General features: G+C 38.5%; 3 protein-coding genes across 18 annotated transcripts in view; 1 reads left to right on the forward strand and 2 right to left on the reverse strand.

Moving 5' to 3' along the window:
- The window catches only part of LOC100679873 (ATP-dependent DNA helicase Q5), a 39,567-nt gene extending 29,226 nt beyond the window's left edge, over positions 1 to 10,341 (forward strand). For 2 of the 8 annotated variants that reach the window (XM_032601431.1, XM_032601430.1), the window contains exons 3-6: positions 8,510 to 8,634; positions 8,717 to 8,881; positions 8,968 to 9,138; positions 9,223 to 10,273. In XM_032601431.1, coding sequence (XP_032457322.1) covers positions 8,563 to 8,634; positions 8,717 to 8,881; positions 8,968 to 9,138; positions 9,223 to 9,612 — 798 coding nt within the window. In that variant the 5' untranslated portion in view covers positions 8,510 to 8,562 and the 3' untranslated portion in view covers positions 9,613 to 10,273. Of the gene's footprint in view, positions 1 to 8,120; positions 8,444 to 8,509; positions 8,635 to 8,716; positions 8,882 to 8,967 lie in introns of those variants that run through there. The other 6 variants (XM_031921581.2, XM_016987213.3, XM_016987210.3 and 3 more) reach the window with 5 other exon arrangements.
- Positions 4,413 to 7,939, reverse strand: LOC100114233 (gastrula zinc finger protein XlCGF57.1). Of its 2 annotated transcripts, none has more exons than XM_031921579.2 (4): positions 7,693 to 7,939; positions 7,381 to 7,467; positions 7,169 to 7,312; positions 4,413 to 7,060 (listed from the first exon to the last, which is right to left on the reverse strand). In XM_031921579.2, the coding sequence occupies exons 2-4, from the start codon at positions 7,444 to 7,446 to the stop codon at positions 5,585 to 5,587; spliced, it is 1,686 nt and encodes a 561-aa protein (XP_031777439.1). In that variant the 5' UTR covers positions 7,447 to 7,467; positions 7,693 to 7,939; the 3' UTR covers positions 4,413 to 5,584. The 2 variants fall into 2 exon arrangements, with proteins under 2 accessions (XP_031777439.1, XP_031777440.1); XM_031921580.1 differs by having other exon boundaries at positions 7,675 to 7,927.
- LOC100113870 (GTP-binding protein Rheb homolog) lies at positions 8,923 to 16,071 on the reverse strand. Of its 8 annotated transcripts, none has more exons than XM_031921584.2 (7): positions 14,985 to 15,385; positions 14,041 to 14,356; positions 13,859 to 13,930; positions 11,922 to 12,129; positions 11,638 to 11,767; positions 11,437 to 11,562; positions 8,923 to 9,283 (listed from the first exon to the last, which is right to left on the reverse strand). In XM_031921584.2, the coding sequence occupies exons 2-6, from the start codon at positions 14,087 to 14,089 to the stop codon at positions 11,473 to 11,475; spliced, it is 549 nt and encodes a 182-aa protein (XP_031777444.1). In that variant the 5' UTR covers positions 14,090 to 14,356; positions 14,985 to 15,385; the 3' UTR covers positions 8,923 to 9,283; positions 11,437 to 11,472. The 8 variants fall into 8 exon arrangements, with proteins under 8 accessions (XP_031777444.1, XP_032457326.1, XP_032457325.1 ...); XM_032601435.1 differs by lacking the exon at positions 14,985 to 15,385 and adding an exon at positions 14,474 to 14,596; XM_032601434.1 differs by lacking the exon at positions 14,985 to 15,385 and adding an exon at positions 14,457 to 14,578.
- Between the last annotated feature and the right edge of the window lie 204 nt (positions 16,072 to 16,275).

Raw genomic sequence — 16,275 nt, forward strand, 5'->3', positions numbered from 1 at the left:
GCGACTGCACGAGGTCTAGTCTTTGGTGCACTTCATCTGAACAGGACTGACTTGACTAATTTTATTATAGGTGTGCAAAGATAAAATTTCTCATTTGATTATTAATGAATAATATATGCGAATTTTGTGCAGTACCGGCGGATCTGCATTTTTTTGAAAATGGTTTCTACCTCTCGCACTCTTGTCTCCGCACAGTACACAATGATTTTTTGAGAACAGCGCCTAAAAATAACCCCCGCGCGCACTGCTAATTATAATCTATTATAATTGATAACTTAAAATTAAATGCATCTCTGCAGCCTCGACTAATAATAATAAAATAAGAGAGGCACAGACAGGCACAACCTCGCGTCGACGGATGGCCATTTTTGTTGCGCGATATTTTTTTCTTGGCATCGGCTCGACCCGCAGCGAGAGCTACGTACCGAGAAAGCGCCACAAAAAGCGCATATTATGTAGCGCTTCCTCTCGTCGCGGAGTTTGACGGGCTCCGATTGGCGCTTTGACAGCTGGCATGACAGTTGTTTAGCCGATCAATGAATTCGTATACTTGGTCTCCTCGAGTGATCGCGCTCGAGATGACGCGATGACGCGATGACGCTGCGAGTAATTGGATGCTACGAGTTTTTAACTAATATCCGGCATGATACTCGGATTTCCTCCCAAGTGTGAATCGGCTGCGTTGGCTGTTCGGCTTCGAAGCGCGAATGTGTGAAGTAGATACTGAAAAGTTTTTAATGGCTCCATTTTATCGCCGGATATTGCTCGCAGTTTATTAATAAGGTTATATACCTGCGCGTACGCTCAGCGTGCTCCATTAGAAAATAATTCGCAATAGCTCCTTCTAGCCTGTTCTAGCTCGTGGTCGATACACGCAGCATCACGCTGTTTACTTTAAATATATATTTTCCAAATATAGGCATAATAGACGAACTTAATTATCGATTGGATGCGCGAGCGACGGGAATAAAATTGCCGCATAAAAGCAAACTCATATCATAAGCTTTACATACATCTATATGATTGCGGATGCAACTCATCGCCGAGTTTACAAAGATTTCGTTGTGCAAAGTCCGTGCTATTTCGTGTTGCCAATTTAATGCAGTGGATAATCCCTGGTTTATCAAAACGATCATATAATCTCCGCTGAAATATGTCTGCTATAAATTCAGCTAAAATTGGAAAATCGTTTATAAACTGGCGCGGAGAGATCGAGGATCGAACAAAACGTTCGCAAATATAAGCGCTCGGTTACACTGTATACAAGAAACGCAAGTTTTTTTTTTTTTTTGATACAGCAGCATTGAAAAAATATCCTCCGCTGTTGAACAAATTAAAAATATCCTGACAAGTAAATCATTAGGAGCTGAGAAAATTGGGTAAGTGTAAGAGACGCGCGCGTCTATTCATAGAGCCGGAGAAATTGTTTAAAAAAGCGCGCGCATTAGCCCCATTAACAAAAAATATCCGCCGACAGCCTTGGATTATGCACATATAGTATTCACGAGAAAAAGCTCGAAAAATAAAATCTTCTATTCTCGCCGCGGAGACTTCGCGGAACCGAACGGCTCTGAGTTCGGTAAAAATAAAAGAAAAGAAGAAGAAGGAGCCGTACGAAAATCGAAAGAAAAGCGCGAGAAAGCTGCACGCGCAGAAGAGGCGGAGGAGGAAGAATAAGAAAATAGAGGAGGCGTCGAGTCGGTATATAGGTATATTATCTCGCGCGATGATCGCCCCCGCGTTCGCCGAGGTTACTCTATTTTCGTTGTCCCCCGGCTACAGTCGCGGTCGAATACGCGCGAGACGTCCCTTCCTGCAGCAAGTGCTATTGTGCCGTACCAGCTATATATACACGTTTCGCTCTCTACTCGAACTCTATATATCTCTACTCTTTATCGTTGGGTAACGCGCGTCAATGCGCGATTACACGATTTAACTGATTCCGAATCGGCGGGGACTTTTGTAACGGAGAGGCGATCGCTTCGACTTTGATTTCTTCTCTTTTTCTTCGGAATCTTCAGAGAAGAATTTTGAAGCTCTGCTTTTGAAATTTCGTAAATTCCACATCAGCCGCAATATATATAGTGGCTGTAAATATAGAGAGGCGAAATACGACGAGAAGCAGTGAAGAGCGCGAAGGAGGTTTAAGAGGGTGGCGGAGAGCGTATCGATTACTAATTTACTATATGGGCAGTCGATTGACTGCCTACTTCTGTGCCCTCTTGTAGCTGCACACTCGCTCGTGTGTCTATCTACGCATCCGCACGCACTTCTTGACTGACAGCTGTTGTACGTACCCAGTACCCTCAGCTTGTGTGTTATGTTTATAATCGGCGACAGCCCGTTGCTCTACATTACGACGTTATTAAATCAGCTAATACTTGGACAATGTATACACTCTTGGGAACTGAATATCTTAATTATTTTCAATTGTTTATATCGAAAAAATCAATTGGGTTTGTTGAAAAATGTTTTGATATTTATATAGTTGATCGCCACTTTACTTTTCCAGTTTGCTCTCTATTTGTTTTCTTTTTATTTAAAAATCACGATGTTCCAAAGAGTTTAGAAAAAAGCTTAAAATTATTGAAATGATCGAATCAAAAATATGGTTGCAAAAATAACGATGTGTATTAGGGATTCGAAATTGATTAAAGCTATATCTCGTTTAGCCAGACATGACCTTTTCTACTGAAGCCTAAAACTGTGTATACCAATTTTTTTAAAAAAGAATAACTATAGGTAATGATTTGCTTAGTTAAACCTTATATGACAATAAAAATCTCTGGTATAGGTATTTATAGCAAGTGCATATTTAACAAATTCCGAATATGTCCAATCAGCATTTCTTATAATGGATATACTTGTTTACGCAGAGTTCGTGGACACCTTGTTTGCAGTATACACTCGCTAGATAACTTGGAAATCAGCGTGTACACCAATCGACTCCGCTGCAGCAAGCAATATCATCTGCAGAGCCATTAGTATTTCGCAGCCGCAACTCTGTCCGCGCATTTAAACACTCACCTCTCGGCCAAATAGTATCGGCTATGACGCTGAGCCGAAAGCAGCCGGAAAAACACGATAAGCATCTCAACATAGTATATCTACGAAACTAAGAATGTTTCTCGTCCTCATCGCCGACTTGCATAGTTTAGCCAAGTGTCCGTGTATACCTATATGCGCTCGACTGACACGGGTCGCGAATTTCCGCACCTACGCGTGCAGAAGCCATTGACATTCGATTTGGCATTCGATCAAAAGACCGAGGCGTTTCGCATGCCATATACCCACCAATTGCGTAGCAATTGTTAGTGTATATTATAGTAAAAAGCGCGTGATGGCTTCTGTACCTGCGAGTCAAGTGCATACAAGGGGCTATCGAGCCGAAAGGCATTTTTGTTGTTCACGATATACATATATTCAACTATATAACTCCGAAAGTGAATACATCTGAATGGACAGATAGTCGATCTTGTGTAAGAAATTATGTTGTATTCGGAACAAGTTTTATATCCGATATCTTTTAATAGCTACGGTAGTTTAACAAACTCGTGTTGTTTGTTTTCGTGTACTCGACTTTTCGTTTATTTACTTTTAACGAATGCTACACTCGTTTAAATCGAACCAAAATAAAACTTCAATATTTCATCTAATTGTGCGCAACCGCTGGTGTAACGCCCTATAGTTTTGCTAGATTCTCTCTTATCGCGTCTGTAGTAAAAAACGAAGGATATGCTTTAAGTACGCGTCTGACCTATTATTGCGCGTAACTACTTAATCGTTGCCCGAACGGAAAATATATAATTCGTTGAGGACAATTAAAACGATAAACGACATAGGTATCAATATAGGCACATGCTAATCAGTTTGCATTCGAACCGATAGATACATGCCGGTGACGCCCATCAGACTCAATTCAAATTCTCGATTCAAAGCTCAATAGTATGTAACCTACTCTCCAGTGCGCGAATAATCCCAGCACGTCCGCGACTTGACGCTCTAGTTGAGCGTCGCAAAGTGAGGAGTGGATAAGCGCATCGCAGTCAAGTCCGAAATGTCCATTAGAAGCACTACTATACATCCCAACGGCAGACTCGCGAGCGCGCGAGAGTCTGTGCCAGTGGGGCAAGCTCGAGAATAGCCTCGGTCATGAGACTCGCCGCTCTCTGTGTGATGCTCTTTCGCTTTGGAGCTGTACACCTGCGATGGTCCTATACCCCGAGCGCTAATTAAACGGGAGACGCCGGCTGTCGTCTATTGGTAAATCGTAGCTATTTTATTTGCTCGAAATCGGACTTTATTTATGCGAGAATGCAGCGACCATTCGTTTTCTCTAATGGGCAGTCGTCGATCGCTTTGATTAGTGGTTTGTCTGGTCGAAAGCAGGTTTGAAAATAAAAGAGCAATGGTTTAGAAAAAAATGTATGTATATTGTATACGTTTCACATAAAATGACGATTTCATTTTAAAACAACATGTCCATTGCACTCCTCGCTCGAAGCATAGCTTACTCGAGCAAACTCACAGTCGTCGTTGCCGTTGCCGTCGCATATACTTATACATCAGATTAAAATACAATCTTTATATATATATATATATATATATATATATAGCCCGAAATTTATAAGTGTGTGCATCTGAACATTTCATCTTAAAGTTCGTTAATTTCAATAATAAACTTTTTTCTTCGTCTCGTAGGAATTTAAGTTTAGTGAACAATCGAATTGCAATATCTACAATATTTTCGAAGGAAAGCGATCTCGACAGATACAAAAGCTGCATGCACGTGAATTCGAATGTCGCGTACATATTCGGAAACGTATCCTCTTTCCCTGGAAAAAACTCTCCGGTTCTATTGGATGCCCACTTTTGCAACTAATTTTTATTCTACTTTTCAAACATTTTTGTCACTAGTCTAAACATTTCGTAAATAACTTTTTTTTTTATTACTTTTTCATGATAAAATACCTCAGCTCAAAATTCAATGCAACTTTCTCTCTTTGTCAACTTACATCATAATATCGTACGATTACGATTGCAGATTTCTCAAACGCTCTCTCTTTCTCTCTTTTCTCGCTAAATATGCTTGTTCCAAGAGTTATCTGCACGCGCAGTGCGTCTTGCAATAGAAAAAAATATTTTCGTGCTGGACGAAAATAATTTCAACAGAACGAATACTTTAATGCATCAGGCGTAAACATACACATTCGACGGAAGATACGAAACAATTTTCAAATGGAAAAATCTTCAGGTGAGACTAGACCCTTATATCCCGGTTGCATAAAGCAATGCGTCCTCTTATAGTCAACACATGCAACAATCGAAAAATCCAACAGCCTCACAATGCTTAACAAGTATTTCCCGCACACTCTCCTTTTCAACATCAATCCGCTCTAGGCAGAAGTATTCACATCGGCGCTAACCGGGGAAATAGTGGATCAAAAGCACTGTTGTACAGAGCCCAGAAGCCTAGTGCATGTTGTTGATGTTGCTGTTGATGCTGCTGTTGCTGTTGCTCCAAATACGATCGCATGTCTTGGTTTGCTGCACGGCGATTCTTGTTTCTGCAACCGGGCTCTAGTTACAAGGAATGAGTCGTCGTTATGTGACTACTTAGCGCAGCTTTATGTGTAAATTTCTTCAAACAAATGGGACATTCGTTATTTTTATCAGCAGTGTGGGATATGAGGTGCTTCCTCAGAGCCATTCTCTCTCTATAGACTTTTCTACATATGGTACATTCGTACGACGCTTCAGTCGCGTGTGTAAGAATGTGACTGTTGAGGGTTGATTTTTGCGTAAATGCTTTCTGACAGACGTAACATTCAAACGGACGATCCCCAGTATGGCCCAGCATGTGCTTTCTCAGCATCGACTTTTCTCGAAAGTTCTTGTGACAAATGTGACACATATGCCTCTTGTCGCCTGTGTGAACAACCATATGCGAGTTCAGTCTTGTCTTTTCTCGAAAAGCCATTTCACAGTAATCACAAGCGTAAGGCTTTTCACCAGTATGAACCAAAATATGTCTATTCAAGTCTGATTTTCGCGTGAAGATTTTATCGCAAACTTTACAATCATACTGACCTCCAGTGTGAGAAAGCATATGGCTATTCAAATCTGACTTTCGCGCACATGCTTTGTGACATATATGACATTCATGTGGCTTCTCACCCGTATGAACTAGCATATGAGAATTTAACTTTGCTTTTTCCCTAAAAGTCATTAGACACTCTTGACATTCGTAAGGTCGTTCTCCAGTATGAATCATTGCATGCCTGATCAATTCTGACTTTCTCTTGTACGTTTTCTCACAAATATTGCAGGCGTGAGGTTTTTCTCCATTGTGTGCCAACATGTGATTGTTTAAGGCAGTTTTTTGAGCAAAAGATCTGTGACACATAGTACACTTGAATTGCTTATGACCAGTGTGAATTGGCATGTGTATGTTAAGTTTAGCTTTTTCACGAAAAGAAGCAAAACATATTTCACACCTGTAAGGTTTTTCTCCAGTATGGATGAGCATATGACGATTCAAATTTCCTTTTTCTCTGAAGGATGCCTGACAAACTTCGCAAGTGTAGGGTCTCTCTTCATCACGCATCATATGATCATTTCCTGAAGCATATCTTTTAAGAAAGGCTTGCTGTAAACTGTCGTATTCAAACTGCTTGTTTTGCATATGGGTTTGCATGTGATTTCGCAAGCACCACTTGTAAGCAAATCTCTTTTGACATATTGTACATTCAACTGGACTCATACCAACATGGGTCAACATGTGAGCATGTAGACCAGCACTATCCATGAAACTTTGGTGACATACTTCGCAAGTATTGCCAGTGCAATGCATTTTCAAGTGGGTGACCATGGAATCATTGTTTAAAAACCATTTCTTGCATAGTATGCACTGTATTTTATAAAACTTTTGCGCCGCACTGGAATTGAGAAAGTGGTAGTCCCCCTGCCCACTGTAGTCTCCATTTTCCGATAAAGTGGCACTTGCTAATTGAGCTGCCCAGTGATGGTGGCTATTATCCCCATCTAACTCCAGTTTTACCTATAAATCATTATTGTAAAATCAATTTTAGTTACATACCAGTATAGTGTATATATGAACTGAATGTTTACAAAATTGTTAACGCTCGGATAGTAAATAGGGATATACCATGTCATCAGGGAATTCCACTTCTTGCTGGTCGATGGGCTGAAAGACCTTATCAAAGGTCCCCAAGCAAATGTCCTCCATGTAGCTAGATTCAAATTTCTCTCCGGGTTCTTCCTTGAGCACGACGCTCACTATGTTCTCATCCTTAAAGGTATGCTCAAGTTAGAGAATGGAAAACAAGAGCTGGGCACAGAAAAGTGCAAAGCATTTACCATAACCTGAGAGTCGATGGGCAACTTTACATCCCTGGACTCATGTCTGGCCCATCGCCGATCCATCCGCTAGGCTCTTATGCGGCCCTGAAAAGACACAAAAGATGAAGGTCATTATTATTCGTGGACACAGTCTCTCACACTAGGAGGTGTTCTCTGAGAAGGGCAAAGATTGAAGTACCGAAAATCTCGGTGAAAAGACGTAGATAGCTTAAGATAGCAACTCGACAAAAAGTAAAAAATTGTCAATAAATCGAGATATGTGCACTTTGCAAAGATAATTAACGAACGCACAAAAGAGAGCGACATAACCTTGCCATGATCTGCCAAAGCGAAGGTTTGAGGACGGACCATCTTTTGGAGGACTGCAGCAAGTGTCTCGAAGCAAAAAGTAGCCCTAGCAGGTGGAACTGTCTAGATGATGTCTAATCAGGTGCGCCGAGGTGACGAGGACGACGAGACGTAAGACGGATTGTTTAAGCTGGCCCTGATGTGTTTTCGAGCATCGCCTGTACCTATAGGTAATAGCTATAGAGTCACTCGTATCGCTCGGACATCACTACTGTTTAGTTTTTTCTCTTTGCTGTACCTATATACCTATAGTTTCGTCGATGCTCGTTCAAGCAGTTGTAGGTGCACTTCCCTGGTTGTAATGACCAATAGCTTCTTTGCGCAGCATATCAGGAAGGTTAGGTAATCAGTATGGGTTAGGATAAACATAAATTGGACAAGACTGAAATATAATTTGAAAATATTTGGAGGCTTGAATCCCACAACAAGAAATATTTATCGTGAAACAAGTAATTTTGCCCGTCTACTCTTTGGCAAGTGCAGTGTCGCTTGATCGACACTTGATTTCCGTTGTAGAAGGTTAGAATTATTTTACTACTTGTCAGCTTGCACCTGTTCAACACATTGGTATACTCATGTTTTGTTTCAAGGCAGAATAAACAATCACAATGTAAAATGGGTAGTTTATTGAAAAAAATGCTGAAAAATGTTTTTGATCGTGAGGAGTATCAAAGTGCTCTACAGAAAGAAGCATGTGAAGTTATTTATAGAGGTAATTTTTGTAGTTTAAAATGATGTTTAGTCTTACATTGAATCTTTTATTTCGATATGTTTCCAGAATCAAGAGATGCTGTGATTTGCACTCTCAGCGAATCAGAAAAAGTGCTTTGTATGCAATTACCAAGTGCTGCTAAAGGAGGAAAATTCACAGTTGTTGTTACTCCAACAAGAGAGTTTGCAAAGGTTTGCTTGTGATACAGATATTTGTGAGACATAATCTTCTAAACATAATATGAATAATTGTGATTCTATTTTTATTTTTTAGAGTCAAGTATCATATTTAAAAACAAAAAATATTCCAGCTTTCTATTGGAATGGCTGTTCTTCTACTAAAGCAAAATATTTCATAAAGAATGAAATCACTTCTAATTCTCCAAAAATAAAGCTTCTTTACTTGACATATAAACAAGTTCTTAATTCACACGTTCAGGTATTGTATAGGTTTTATTAAAATTATTTAAATACTGTTTATACCAATTGAATCTAAAGTTTATTATTTTATTTTCATAAATACAGTTTAAGTTAATTCAAGCAAAGGGCAATCTATCTAAATTCATTATCGATGAAGCTCAGTATTTGAGTCCACAGAATACTGAATTTAGAAATCCCTACATAAAGTTGGGTATTTTGAAAAAAAAATTTTCTGAAGTACCATTTGTGGCTTTGACCACTGGAGCAACAGAGAAAGTAATTGATATATCCTTAAAAAATAGCTACAATTCTGAATTAATGAATTTCACTAATTATTTTTTATTGGATCACTTTTTACAGGTGGGAGAGGATATTATCCAAGTTCTTCAACTTCAAAGTCCCCTGATATTGGACAATAGACCTGTGAAAGAAGACTTCAATGAACATGAAGTTATAGTCTTAGAGAGTGATTCTGAAGATTCAATTGAATTTATTGGTGAAGAGAGGTGTACAACTGTACGTGAGGTTTGTCAACACTTGAAACCATCCATCAAACTCTTTAGGGTACAAGAAATTGCACATTCATCAAAGCTGTTAGTAGGAGAAGAATGCCCTTCTTGCCATAATACACAAGAACATTTTTCAGACGTTTTAAAAGAAATTGAAGCATTAGTGCATGATGACTCTGAAGATTCAGTTGTATATATAAGCGATGATAGTGTTGAAAGTCCGCTTTTATTCAGCGATTAAAAGCAATATGACAAATACTTATTATAGAAGAAGTGGTTCATCATTTTTGTATTACAAGAATTATTTGATGTGTATTCCTAACAAGCACGTTTAGTTTTAAGTATTCTGATACAAGCAGGAGATTTTGTTAGGTTCTACTTGGTATGTATAAAAGCAAAAGAAAAAAAGCATTTTTTAAGTCACATTTTCTCTTTGTTTATTTCAAGTTTTATACAGATTACTTATTATGTTTTGTGTCAAACTGTCTGTATTTACAATTATCTTTTATTCTGTTACTTTTTGAACAAGTTGCACATCTGTTGCACTTTGACATTTATCTCCACACACGAACATATTCCCGTTAAAAAATGAACTGAAGTAATATATAATTAACATTATATTTTAAATGAACATTTCAGATAAAACTTTCTTGTAATTTAAGAAATCTTTTTGTATTTTTATTAAAAAGTGCATCGTTCTTAAATACTTTTATATCAAATTAACGCTGTCAAAAAAGTTAAATAACAGTTTACAAACGACTAGTCTGTGGTACAGAGAACATCTTCTATATACATATAAGTTTGTAACGTCGAATTTGATCTAATAGGTATGCAAAAAATAGAAATTTTCAAGCATAAATGTTTTAAATATTACACTATTCTATATTTTTTGATACGACAAAGATAAAGTTTGAACCAGGATTATAATAATGGTTTATAAAAATAAATTTTTTATTTTATAAAAGATTCACTCAGTTGTTTTCGTAAAAGATACCTGTTGCATAACATAAACATTCTAACATGATTTGTTCTTTTTGTTAAACCTAACTTTGCAATCATTTTTCATAGCAACCAGCTAGTTGAAACAAACATCGATTTAATATAGTTTATAGAAAGTATTTCTAAGTGTACAATTTTTTTGATTTTTAAAAATTTTAAACATCTAATTTGAATCTATAATTTTTATATCCAAATGATTATATTGTGTTTTTGTACGGAGATTAATCAAGTCACTACTCATGAAGTAAATGCACTTTCCTACATGTGTAAGTCCTTAGGATCTCTCATTTATTGGATACTTGTTAAGTGATTCATGCCTATAGCTGAGGAAAGACACTCACTGTGACAGATGAGTGTTAACTGATAGAAGACTGTTCAATTACTGGTAGTATGCCTCTATACATTTGCTGTACCTTATACAAATTGCCTAAAACCATTATATTTGAGAAAACTTTTTTGTCAATATTTCAATTACAAATATTTATTATGGTTAAGTATGCAGATGTTTAAATAGTTATAGTATCCCGTGGTACTTGAAAATAATTTCAAATAAAAAAATGCATCATAATAATGCGAAATAAATGGTAATAATTCGAAATACTCAAAATTTTTTGATTTTGATAAATAGCATCGAATATTATTAAAAGAAAGTGTAGTTTACATCTTATTTTAAAGAAAAAAGATATTTATACTTATGCTAAAAAACAAACAGTATATTTTTTATTTTTGAAGTACTAAATTATACTAATATGCACATAATTGTGTTATAACTGGAAAATTTCTAATTATCCACAAAGTATTATAATTTGCAAGTATTTAATTAATCTTTTATTCAATGAATGAAAATAGAAAGTAATTTCATAATGTTTAAATGATATATAATGCATTTTCAAATTTTTACATCCTTATAATTATTATTACGAGATACACCTTGAAAATTAACAAAGAGTAACAACTTATTCTTATATATTATACTATAGCGTGTAAATAAAATATGAATAATTATAATTTATAAAATGTATGTGTTCTAGTGTTGAGGTTTTAAGTATGTGTATGCAATACACACCATTTGAAGAAATCAAAACACCTAATTCGTTTAAATTCAAGATATAATGCAGCTGTTTTTTTCCTGTACATTTCCATCAGCCTTCTCGATCTCGATTAATAATGTGTGAAAAATATCAGCAACAGACTAAAACACAGAAATATTCATCATAAGTATTGTTTTATATTAGTAATAGAATTGAAATAGAAAAAAATAAATTACTTCATTCTGCTTTGCACTTGTTTCCAGGAAAGCTGCATTCCATGAATCTGCTAACCGCTTTCCTTGCTCTGTAGTGATCATTCGATCTACATACAAATCTGTTTTATTTCCAACTAAAACTAATGGTACACTAAAAAAGAGAAAGAAAGTTAGTGGGATTTTCAAGTATTTCAAATCATCATAAAATTACTTGAGACCCAGCAAAATCATTGACTGTAATTTTATATTGAAAAATGAAAAATATCAGGGATTTTGTCATTATTGAAGTAAAAAATAGTACTTACTGGACCTTTCCTGTAATGTCCAGTAATTTGTCATATATAACTTGGACTACTTCGAAACTCTTAGCACTGGTTATACTGTATACTAAAACGTATCCATGAATATCCATTGAGTACTGTGTAGGAAATATACTATATTCATCTTGACCAGCTGTATCTACCAATTTGACTTCGTAGTCTTGAGAGTTTACTCTAGTACTTTTTGTGAAAGCTGCAACAATAAATATGTTGTTTTTATGCATCGTATTCAAATACTGTAAAATTATTACTCTTTGAACTTTAATTAAGTCCTAAGACTTGATATTGAAACTGCTGACAAGATAAGCTTGCAATTTTTAATTTGTTTCCATCACATTGTAGAAGAAATTATGCAATACAGCCTTAGCACATGTTGACGGCCCCTGCGAAGAGTAGCACTGTTCAAACCTCTACGAAAACTATCTCGTTTCGACGCTTACCACGAAGGAAAGCATTGAACAGAACCATCCCCGAAAATAAGCACGATTCAGCAAGTATCGTATAAAATTTTATAGCACAGATTGCTAAAATCCGCATGTCTCGCCTATTCGTGACTTAACAGCGGATTTTAGCCACACTGTTCTATAAAAGGGTCTTTTACAGCCGCGCAAAGCCGAAGATTCGGCCGAAGGCGAGATAATCCCTTAAAAAAGAGCCCAGGCCTGACCTGAGGGCGTTTCAGACAAGTATCCAAGAGGTAAAAAATAAATAATATTGCTGTTTAAAATTTGAAAACAGCAATGATTGAGCAATAGTTAACATAACATTTTCAATTAAGAAAAAAAGATTATTAAAACCGAATTTGAATCTTGAAAATCGGTCAATATTGAACACTTGAACACGGATTTTGTTTCGGTACCACGGAATATAAAGTTTTTACTTGCGTAGAGTGGTAAGCTGGATATTGGCCGATTTTTAGCGTTCAAATTCTGTAAAATTACATTTTTTTTCTTGATTGCAAATTTTGTATTATTTATCACCTGATCATTGTTGAACGATGCAAAATTTTGAGCAGCAGTATAAATTATTTTTTGCTACTCTTAGGTCAGTACTCACCCTTCTCAAACTAACCTTTTTTTTACCCCCGCAGCGGGGAGTAATATACCATATGTGTTTGCGTGATAGTTTTCGTGGAGGATTCTTCAATCGTGATAGTTTTCGTAGAGAAATGCCGAATCGTGTTCGGCTTCGTGGGTGATTTTGGAAAAGGTTTTTCTTCTTGAAAGAGGCGAAATGCTTGCTACTCTTCGCAGGAGCCGTGGACCGTGATCTTGAAAAATAGCTTTGAGAGATATCCATACTTTGTAGTGTAATGATAACAGTAAAAAAGAAAGAGAACATAATGTACTCTGTTATGGCAGATTAGAAAGAAAACAGTGATTAACAAAACTTATCGCAATGTATATAATATCAATACTCTTACCAAGCATCTGATTTGTAAATGTGGCTCATGGTTACATGAATCATTGGTATAATTTATACAGCTGTATATTAAAATGGCCTGTGCTTGAGTCCTTATCATGATACAGAATACATTATACAACAATTGGCTTGTTTAGTACATAAAATAATACTATCAAAGAGCCAAATAGCTCATCAAGTATATTGTACACAATTTATATCATTTTAGGAAATAAAAGGCATGCATGCACTAGATGTAAATCAGTCGTAGTATTTTCTTATTCATGTCGGAACTAATTAACAAACATTCAGACAAAGACTCATTGTGCAACGAAACACTGCTTTGCACCTTGAAAACACTTTGAATCAAACCCTCGCTTAAACAACTTTTTTCTACTAACTTGAAGAATAAGAAAGAATATCTCAGTTCGAATGGACTTGCACAGATGTGAAATTAATTCCAAACGAACAGAGTTGACAGGTGAAAAATAAAGCATGCAGATACATATAGCTGTCCTTACTATTTTCTATGGTGGGATCATAGGAGTCAACAAACTGTCCCTCAACGAACTGTATGCTCAGCGAGGACTTGCCTGAAAGCACAGATAAATGACACAGTTTTTAGTGAGATCTCGCGGGAGAATCCAGAGCAGCTTGATAAGCAGCAGCAGCAGCAGCAGCAGCCGACTTTTCTGAAACTCACCAACTGAGCGATAGCCCATAATCGCTATTTTCCTCTGTTTAGGCGGCATGTTGCACAAGCGCGTTCTTACGTCGTGGTGGCAGCGATGATGACGATGACGGCGGCGACGGGGATTCCGCGATGGGAGAACGGACCTTGTATCAGGAAGAGGAGGCGGCTGCGGTTGCAGGCAAGCGCATCACGCTCTCAAATGTGTCCGGTCGAGAATCTCCTACTCCCGTGGCTCTCTGGCATTCTGGAATAGAGCTTCCCCGTGACGGCTGGCGAGTAGTCAAGTTGGTTCTGCGATTGATTATTGCGCCGCTGCAGCCGAGATCTGCAAAAGAGAGTCGCACAGCTGCCGATCAGTCGGAGCTCCGAAAACGGAATGACTCGTCGCTCGCTAGAAATTACGTATGCTTCAACGCAGCACTCACGCAAGTGCATTCCTAACCTACAAACGACGACGACACAGTCTAGCCCACACACACAGTATGCAGCGCGAGTATACACATTACACACTCGCTGCGCTGCAACGACGAATCGACGATCCTCCTCTCTTTCAAGGTATTACACTACAGCGCGGAGCGAGCTGCGAGAGAGAGAGAGAGAGAGGGAGAGAGAGAGAGAGAGAATAGCGCGCTCAACGCGAGCGCGTGAGGGAGACGTCGGACTTCGTAGCGAGATATGCATCGTCCGCGCTCAGATAAAAATATCAAAAGCTGCAGGTGAAATAGGCGCTCGTTCGCGGAAGGACGCAGAGTTTCGAGGAGAAATAAGCGTATATTTTTAAGAGAGGAATTATAGGGCGTCGCAGCATAGGAAACACGATACTCACGCGCGCGCGGAAAATCGTCGCGCGTGCCTCGATCATCCATACGCAGTAAGTATGCCACAACGCAACACGCTGTTACAAGTTATTCAATGAAAAATCCACACAGCCTGTATAAATCGTACACACGTACCTTGGCAGTCGATGAAAATATAACTTATAAACAAAACGACGAGGTCGATCGCATCCACTTGCAGGCACGGCGAAGGTTCACTGCACACTGACTGATGCGCGCATATGCAAGCGAGCGAGAGAGGACTATAATAAGTGCGTATATGAGAGACGAGGACGGAAACACAAACAAGACTGATGTACGCCGCGGCGGCGTGACTGGCTCTCCGCTCGTGCGCTTTTCCACGAACTGTGCGTGCCGCCGACACCGACTGAACTCAACGCAAGACTGTATACTACGACGAAGAGGGGATCGGGCACGACGTAGTAGACTGAGAGAGTTGCTTGGCCTTCGTCTCGCCTACATGCCTCGCTCTGCTCACTGCTGTAGACCGTATAATGCGATGAAGCGGCTTGTTGTGTTTTTCCTTTCGTCCATCACACGTCGTAGTCCGGCGGCTCTTCTTATCTCGGCGTGTTTCGCGTTTGTCGCCCGAAAAGCCGCATAGCGTTGGCTTTGATGCACAGCCTCTTCCTTGCCGCAACGCGGTGCTTTTCGCGCCTTATATTATTTTTCACTTTTCCGCAGTCTCTTCGGCGTCATCCGCAATTCCGCACTCTTTGTTTCAATTTTCAGCAGTTGCGACTACGTACTTACAAAGTTTATAAATAAACGCGCTCGTGCGCGTCCGTAAAAATTGTCTATTTTGATCTGTTCTCGTTGATGAGACGCTGAATGTAAAAGCTGTGTGCTATGGCTTATTTCTGGATATACTTGAGTGTTATAAGTACAATGCGAAAGCTCTTTTGCAAAGTGCGCGAGACGCGTCACGTATCTTTTGCGCCGAATTCGGAGTATTGCGCGTTCTGCTATAGGCAACTATCCTCGTTTATACATAGCCATCCTTCTACGACGTATTTACGCGTCGCTTCACGCGGTTTATAGAATAATCATACAAAAGAAGATGCCGAGAGACACTGGTATGTTATGGCGTATACTTATCTTTTGCTATGTATATAAGAATATAATGGAAGAGGGCAGAGCGCGCACGCGTTTGTTTACTTCGTGCGCGCTGCGTCACACACGATCAGCTGTTTGGCGTGCGAATGACACTCTAAGATTTCGACTCTCGGTTTTACGCGTAGATATACAAATGCTCACTGCTCAGGGGAGTTTTGTTTGTTTATGTTAATGCGTGCGGTATCGCCGCGTGGTTCTTATCGCGTTTTCTCAACAATGGGGTTTGAGTCAATTTTTATAGAAGGTTTGTACTTATAAGTGAAGGGAGATGGTTTGCGTGGTAAAGTAAACA

The sequence above is a fragment of the Nasonia vitripennis genome, assembly GCF_009193385.2.
Source record: "Nasonia vitripennis strain AsymCx chromosome 1 unlocalized genomic scaffold, Nvit_psr_1.1 chr1_random0013, whole genome shotgun sequence".
Lineage (NCBI taxonomy): Eukaryota > Metazoa > Arthropoda > Insecta > Hymenoptera > Pteromalidae > Nasonia > Nasonia vitripennis.

Coding starts and splice junctions, on each gene's coding strand:
- LOC100113870 (XM_031921584.2), bottom strand. CDS start 14,089: ATGCCGCCTAAACAGAGGAAAATAGCGATTATGGGCTATCGCTCAGTT. Junction 13,931..14,040: donor TATGGGCTATCGCTCAGTTG/GTGAGTTTCAGA, acceptor CTGTGCTTTCAG/GCAAGTCCTCGCTGAGCATA. Junction 11,768..11,921: donor GACATTACAGGAAAGGTCCA/GTAAGTACTATT, acceptor TCTCTTTTTTAG/TGTACCATTAGTTTTAGTTG.
- LOC100114233 (XM_031921579.2), bottom strand. CDS start 7,446: ATGGATCGGCGATGGGCCAGACATGAGTCCAGGGATGTAAAGTTGCCC. Junction 7,313..7,380: donor CCATCGACTCTCAGGTTATG/GTAAATGCTTTG, acceptor CATACCTTTAAG/GATGAGAACATAGTGAGCGT. Junction 7,061..7,168: donor TGGAATTCCCTGATGACATG/GTATATCCCTAT, acceptor AATGATTTATAG/GTAAAACTGGAGTTAGATGG.